Source organism: Vombatus ursinus, unplaced genomic scaffold (genome assembly GCF_900497805.2).
Source record: "Vombatus ursinus unplaced genomic scaffold, bare-nosed wombat genome assembly UNPS02001287.1, whole genome shotgun sequence".
Lineage (NCBI taxonomy): Eukaryota > Metazoa > Chordata > Mammalia > Diprotodontia > Vombatidae > Vombatus > Vombatus ursinus.
The window spans coordinates 10690822-10698907 of NW_020941065.1; the positions used below are offsets into that span (position 1 = coordinate 10690822).

General features: G+C 47.2%; 1 protein-coding gene across 1 annotated transcript in view; it reads left to right on the forward strand.

Moving 5' to 3' along the window:
• ISCU (iron-sulfur cluster assembly enzyme) overlaps positions 1-693 on the forward strand; it is a 10777-nt gene extending 10084 nt beyond the window's left edge. The window contains exon 5 of the mRNA XM_027865572.1: positions 77-693. Within this exon, the coding sequence (XP_027721373.1) occupies positions 77-177 (101 nt within the window). The 3' untranslated portion in view covers positions 178-693. The remainder of the gene's footprint in view (positions 1-76) is intronic.
• Positions 694-8086: the final 7393 nt, after the last annotated feature.

Sequence of the window (8086 nt, forward strand, 5' to 3'; positions counted from 1 at the left end):
TCCTCCCTCCTTTCTTCCTTCCCTCTCTTTCTCCCTCCCCTCCTTCCCTCCTTCTCCTTCCTTCCTTCTCTCCTAGTGCTTGCTGAAGATGCAATCAAGGCTGCCCTGGCAGACTACAGACTGAAGCAGAGCACCCCGGAGAAAAAGGAGGCTGAGGAGGAGGAGGAGAAGAAGTAGTGACTGAGGCCTGCCCCTTCCCCTGCTGTGGCCTGCGCTGGCCAGGCCCTCCAGTCTCTCCTTCCAGTGCAATCGATCTCACCTCCGAGGAATAAAAGAGCCTTGTGATAATCACGCACAATGTCCTGTCCTCATAGAAGCTCTAATCCATCCCCGGGAAATGCCCAGCTTCTGTTCTCTATCTTTGGGCTTATTTCTGCCCCCATCCCCGCCTCGAGGCCTGCTGTAGCTGGAGATTGTGAATTGTGTGAGCCGTGTTACCTCGTCTGTTCCCAAGAAGGACCCAGAAGATGGCAGGAAGCCCAGAATGGCTTTCATCAGAAGGGACAACTCTCATTTAGCACTTAACTGCACCTGAGTTGGATTTGGGGAAAAGAGACATTGTTACAGATTGCCTTGGTAGAAATGTTTGAGAGAACCATTATTGTACATAAAACAGATCTTCTATGTATATATACACATACACCCATATATGATATAATAAAACTCCTACAAGAACTCCTCTGTCCTCAAACAGCTCTGGCTCTTGGGTCATTCACTCCCCACCCCTGCTCCCCGCAGAGGTCCCAGCCACTTTGCTGCCTTCACTAGCCGGGTCACGCCTCACATTCCCGGTTCCTAGCGGTGTGGTTGCTAGCATGCCCATAGGAGGCACTTAGAGGATGCCTGATTCCTGTAACCGAGAGGAAGACGCAATGGGATTGATTTTTTTCTCTTAGTGTGTGTCATTTTGAATTGCACAAGCCCATTTCAGAACTCGGATGCCTTGATCCAGATGCCACTGAGTGAGGCCCAAACCATCTCACAAAGGCGTGGTGGTCCCTCCCCGCTTAAGAAATTCCCCAGCGTATCTGAGCTTTCAGTCTTTTCAGATCATCCCAGGAACAAGGAAGAAGGTTCACATGTCCCCCTTGCAGACTCCAAGACCCCGCGGGGAAAGCCTCAGTTTATAGGAGGGACCGTACTCCTGTGCAGCCCCAATAGCCTTGGGTTTGCTTCCAAAACGGGGCGTTTTTACTAACTGGTGTATGTAAGGCAAGGTGCTGCCCTGGGGAGGAAGGAGACATTATCACTTGCTCTTTGGAAAAAATAGACTCCAACCCTTGTGCCCCCTGCTACCCTGGGCACAGAGCCTTTCCCCATGCCTTTCCTGGCTTTGCCGGTCTCTGTCCAGGGAATTCGGGAGCATTCCCACATCGGATCCCTGTCTTAAACAGACCTTCTCTGACCATTCTCTTAGAGGAAAGCTGACCGATGATGCGCTCTAGGGTGTTGACACTTTTTACTTCGAATTCTTGGAGGTGTTGGAAGTGTTTTGTTTCAAGAGCATCTGCCAGCAGTTACCCAGGCCATCCGTGGGGGCCCGGTACGGGACAGTCAGGCTGCAGGCTGCTGTCCCCTGTCCCCAGAGTTTCCGGGCGACTTCACGCTCAGCACCATTCCGTTTGGCCACTAGGGGGCATCCGTCTGTCGAGCAAGAGATGGGCTTCCTAGCCAAGCACGCTTATTGGCAGGCAACCTTGAAATTGGGACTCAGTTCTCCTATGGAGAGGTCCATTTAAAGATAGACTCTCCTTTTTTAGGGTGGTAGGCCAAAGGCTGGAACTTGGTGCCCTTGAAAGAACACTGGATTTGGAACCAGAGAATTGGAGATTCAAGGTCCAACTCTGCTAATATTATGATTACTAATGTTGGTAATAACTGATCTTTATATAGCACTTCTGAGTTTGGAAAGAGATTGATGTATGGGATCTCCTTTGAGTCCCATGACTCTGAGGAAGGTTCTGCAGGCACTCTCTCCATCTTGTACCAATACAGGCAGCCTCTCTGTCCCTTGTGGTGCTGGAGAGTTTGGGCTTAGCCGTGTCTACACAGCCAGCAGGCCTCAGGTTTTCAAGTCCAACACTATTTTCTAGCCTCACACATGGTAATGGTCTGATAAAGATTTTTTGAAATTAATCATTATAAAAGTTCAACCTAATGTAAGGTTAGGTATTACATCAGGAAAATTTTCCTAGAAATTAGAGCTGTCCAGAAGTCACCAGGTCCCCATTACTAATCCTCGAACAGGCTGAATGCCCATTTTCTGTGTGTGTTTTAGTGAGGAGTCCTTTCAGGTAGGGGGTTGGGCCAGATGGCCAATATCCTTCCAACTCTGAAATCCTGTGATTCTGTGGAATTTCGAAGGTTTCTTCTCTGTTGAGCTCACTTCGTGTTTCAACTGTGACATCAAGCGAGACTTCATATTTTTCCTTGGCCAAGAAATCTCTGCGGACCACGAGCTGTTTAGATTTCCAACGCTTCTGAGATGAGGTCAGATATCCCGTGAGGGAGAGCACATGCTCTCAGTGAAAAATAAGGCCTTCGAAACAATCATTCCCCCCACTCCCACGCAGGGACCCAGGGATTGCCCATTATTGCTGGAGGTGCAGGTCTAGGCACAGTGCTTGGCACATGGCAGGCATTTAGTAAATACTTTTAATTAGTTGTCATCATATCCCTTCCAATGGGCTCGTACAAAGTAGCCTGGCTCTGGGGAAGGAGGGGAAAACCTTGCTTTGCTATGTCAAGCTGAAAAGGCCTTCAGTGCTCTGCCCATCTCTGGCCTCTGGGTCATAGCCTCTTCTCTTGCTACCCCGATCACTGTCTTCACTATATGACAATCCAGTCTCCCCCACCCCTGAGCCTTCTCTTCCCTTGGAGACCCCCCCCCCATTTGAGCAACCCCTCAGCTCCAGTATCCTGTCTGCTTACACTGATCTGGCTTCTACTAAGTCGATAATTAGTCTCTCCCTGGCTCAGCCAGGGCTGCCAAGGGGCCCCTCTTTCCTCAGTACAAACTCAGAGATACCTCCTGACCTTGTTGACAGACGGCTGGGAAGTTGTGGGGAGGGGGGCACAAATGGGTTGTGCTTCCCTTCTCCAGGCAAGGAGAGAAGGGGAAGGGAGCCAGACACCATAAATCAGCCCAGTGCAGTACTTCAGAGGGAGCAAAGCTCTCAAAAGCCATCTGGACCAACCCCCTGCTTTTACAGAGGAGAAGACCAAGCCCCAGATTCAGCCCCCGTCTCTGAACTCCCAGAGTAGCAGCTGGAGTTAGCAACTTGGAAGGGGGACGGCCTGGATTCAAATCCTGTACTTGAAGCTTGCTAGCTGGGTGACCCTGGGCAAGTCATTGCATTTCTGTGAGAGCCTGGTTTCCCTGGCTGTGTTTCATCCTGGGTTTCAGCCATCTGGACCCTGCCTGAGATGCACAGCTATATTGTAGTGATCTGTGGCATTGTTTGGGTCACAGATCTGGGCCTGGAAGGGACTTTAGAGGTCACCTTGTCCAACCTGCGCATTTGCGGGGGGGGACTGCCTAGGCAATGGGATTAAGTGACTTGCCCAGGGTCACACAGCTACTAAGTGTTATGTGTCTGAGGCCAGATTTGAACTCAGGTCCTCCTGAATTCAGGGCCGGGGCTCTATCCACTGCACCACCTAGCTGCCCCGTGACCTGCACATTTTTACAAAGGATTCTGAGGCCCAGAGGAACCAAGTGATTTGCCAAGGCCACAGGGGTAGTAAGAGTCAGAGCTGAGATTTGAACCCAGGTCCTGTAACTCCAAATCCAGAGCTTTTTCCTCAACACAATGCTGCCTAGAGGGAAAGAATGGCCAACAAAGAAAGGTCCTGTACCCCTCCCCCCCACCTTCTCCCTCACCAGTTCTGTGGGAGGAAAAAGAGGGATGTCATCTCACATCAGTAGCATGACCATCCCATGGATAGTGATTGGAAGGAAGGGGAAGAAAGGGAACACGCATTTATTAAGTACCTACTATATTCCAGGCACTAAGACTTAACAAATATCATCTCCTTGACAACCTCTCTCCCCAAAGATCTTCCCCACTGCCTCGCACAGGGCCTGAAATTCCACCCATCAAGGTTCATTCCTTTGGACAGTAAAGGCTTTTCAGCGTGCGAGATTCCTTAGGAAAAGATAAGTCCCCCAGGAGGGGTTAGGAGCTTCAGCTAGAGCTGCTGAGGATTTCTTTCACTGAGTCTGCCCAGAGCAAGGCCCAGTAGGAATGCAACTGGGCAATACGTACCACAGTGGAAAGAACACCAGGCTGGGAGACAAGAGAGCTGGGTTACGGTCCCACCTCTCTTCCCGATCGGCCCCCCAACCTCAGACAAACCGCTTCCCCATTCAAGGCCTCGGTTTTCTGCTCTTTAAAGTGACGAAGTTAAACAACAAAAATTATTTGTATACTAATTGTGTTTTGTTAATCATATAAATATAATTAATTATATTAAAATCAATATAGTCAATTATATTAATCGATGTAATGAATTGTATCAACGCAGTCAATTCTATTCATTACATTAATTCATGTAGTTAATTGTATTAATTAATCTGTGTAATTAATTGTATTGGTCAGTGCAATAAATTAATACAATTATTACTATTAAGACGTTGAACTTGGAATTAGAGCTGACAGATACCTTAGCCCAACCCCTTCATTTTACAGATAAGGAAACTGAGCCCTAAAGAGACGAAGCGAATTGTTGCAGGTCACACGGGTAGACATGGCAGAGGTGGGATTCGAACCCCAGGCCCTCAGCATCCACTCACATTCTTTGGTACCATTTGGCCTGCCAGCTGTGATTGTGTGAGTTTTGTACTTTACAGAACATTTTCTCCTATGTTCAATCCTTGGTTCTGCAATATGGTGCCTAACCATACCTACCTAACCAACAAACCATAACCTGTGTTTTCCAGAGGAGGAAACTAAGGCGCTGAGTCAAAAACTTTTTTTTTTAAAGTCCAAAAAACAAATCGTAGGAATCGGAAATGAAAGGGACTTTTGAGATTATCTGGGCCAACACCCTCATTTTGCAGAGATGGAAACAGGCCCAGAAAAGAGAAGTGGCGTCATGGATAGAACACACGTCCTACACAGTCAGAAGACCTGGGTTTGAATCCTGATTCGGTCACCCTGGACTGCTCATTCCTTTCTGGGCTTCAGTTTTCTCTTCCATAAAATGGAGCTGCTGGACCCTATGTCCTACAAGGTCCCTGGTTCCAGTTCTAATTCTATGATCCTATCACTTGCCCAAGGTCATATGGCTTAGTAAGTAGGGAGCCAGACCTGGACCCCAAGGCTTCTTGGACCTTTTAATCCTAGGACACAGATTTGTGGTGGCCTTTCCACCAGACATGGGGTTCTTCACCTTTCTGTGTCCTGCACCCCTTGAACAGTCAATCTGGTGAAGCCCGTGGACCCCTTCTCAGAATCATGTTTTTAAATGACTGAAGAAAATGCTAAATTTCACTTAGAGGTTAGTGAAAATAAAGATCTTTTCTCAAATCCAAGTTCACAGACCCCTGCAATCTCTCCATGGTGCCCTTGTCAGCCCCTGGTACCCACGTTAAGGAGTCCTGTGCCACAGCATGGCAGGTGGGCATTGGACTTGGGAGGGGAGTTAGGGCGGCAAGGCCAGGGAGCGGGGCATGGGGTCGGGGGAGAGGATGCCAAAGCTCCACTCTGCTGATCTCACCACTTTACAGAGGGCCAGCCCCGCTGTGGGTCCCCGAGCCAACATATGAGTCACAGTTGTTTATTCAGCCTAGCAACCAGCCTTCACCCCCCCACACCCCCCAAATAACAATTCCATCTCCACTCCCCCAGCCCCCGCCAGCTCCCCCATTCTCCTGGAACTTCCCCTTGCCTGCCTGTGCCCACATCCTTAACCCAATCCGATCGTCTCAGCGCTGCGGTGACTGGAACAAAAATAAGACACAACTGGCCGTTTCCAATATGTCTCTCCTGGGATTAAAACAGGAAATAGTCAGCATAGCTCCAGCAGTCACAGGGAACGGTTCTGACAAAGCAGAGCTGAACCCTGCTCAGACTGTATTTTTCTCTCTTCTGGGCTGATGTGGAAAGGCAGACTTCAACGTCGGGGAAAGAGGTCCCAAGAGGCAGGAGAACCAGGGTCTAGAGCAAAGGATGGAGCAGGTCCTGGGATCTTGGCCAAGTCACTTCCCTTCTCTGGGACTCAGTTTCCCACTTGTCAGATAAAGGAGGTGGTATAGAACAAGCATTCTTTAGCCTTTCTGCATCATGGGCCCTTTTACGCCTTCTCAGAATCAAGTTTTTAAATGCATGAAACAAAATACATGAGATTACAAAGGAAACCAATTATATTAAAAACTATTATCAAAATATTTTTTTAAAAACACAGTTTTTCAGAAGGCCATGAATATGAACCTTTCAGAAACAAACAGGAAGGCACCATCAGAATCATTGTTGCTGGCTGTGGGCTAAAACCACTTCCCTCGGCCTTCTATCAGATAGAAAAGGAGATCCAGTGAATCTGACTTGTAAACAGCAGGCCACTGACCGACAAGACATTGCCTTGAAGGCCTTCACTTAAACCTCACCATTAGTTCTACCCCTTCGAATTGTAATGAGGAATTGTTGCACTCGGGAAAAATATCGCAAACTGTTCCCAGAGAAAGTTGAGTTGGGGTGGAGGAGATGAAGGACATAGCCCACAGTTTGATAGCTGCCTGTTTTGACTAATTATTGGTGCTAACTCTAGGCTTAGCCCTGTAGTTTCTTTGTTCCTAAAGGATTGTAAGTGCTGTCAGCACCTTGGAAATTTATTACCCTGGAACAAAGCCTGAGTTGTCCCACCCTAGTTACATATCATACCCTGATCCTTATGTCCAGCTGTCCATTTTATTCCAAATTTCTTATCTCTCGAATCTCTGTCTCAGCAAGTAGGTCAAACCCCAGGCACTTGATTAAGAATCCTTTTATGATCATAGGATTATGGGATTTAGAGCTGGAAGAGACCTTTGAGATCATCCTAAAAAAAAAAAAAAGGTCAATTCATCCAAAGTAGAGCTCAAAGCTATCCCTCTTCCAAACTTTCTATTACTGTCTAGGGCACCATTATCCTTCCAGTTCATAACTTCAGCATTATCCAGCCCCTAAGATAAAATATAACTCTTCCCTTTGGTATTGAAAGCCCTTCACAGTCTAGCCCTTTCCTGATTTCCTAACTCTGGCCCCTTCAAAAACTCTGTTTATTGAACACTATTCACCTTCCTGCACTCAATGATGCAGCCAAAATGGTGTTCTTACTGTTCTCCACATACAGCCTGCCACCTACTGTCTCCACACCTTTACCACAACTGTCTCTCATGCCTAGAATGCCCTCCTTCCTTGTCCTCTCCTCATAGAATGTCTAGTTTTCCTTCAACACTCAGCTCAAGCACCGACTTCTATATCAAGGCCTTCCCTGAGCCCTTCCCCCCCAGCCTCTAGTGCCCTCCCTCCCCAGCTACCCTGTATTTCTTATGAACGAATGTAAACCTACACACATATAATATATGTACATAATAAGTTATATTTATATATCATAGAATACACATATATACACTTATATGTTATATATCTTATATTTTAACATCACAACTCATCATATAAAACATACATATATGTTTACATATACACATGTGTGTGTAATATATGTATATAATATATCATGTCTTTATACATACACACATACCTGTGTATATGTGTGCATGTGTGTGTATATGTGTGTGTTCAGAGAGGGCCAGGCCTCTAGAAGGTCTTACATCCAAATGATGTTTCGAAGTCTTTCCCCACCATGAATGAGGTTAGTATGCTTCACAACACTACTGTCAGGTAGGCTGGGACAATCACCTCCATTTGGTGGGTAAGGAAATTGTAGCCAAGGGAGGTAAGGGCACTGACTTGTCCAGCCTTCCCCTCAGAAGAATGAAGGTCCAGCACGTACCAAAACTGTCATAGCAGTGCTTGTTTTCTGTGGTAGTAAGAAGTGGCAACAAAGCGGATACCCATTGACTGAGGAAGGCCTGGAGAAATCC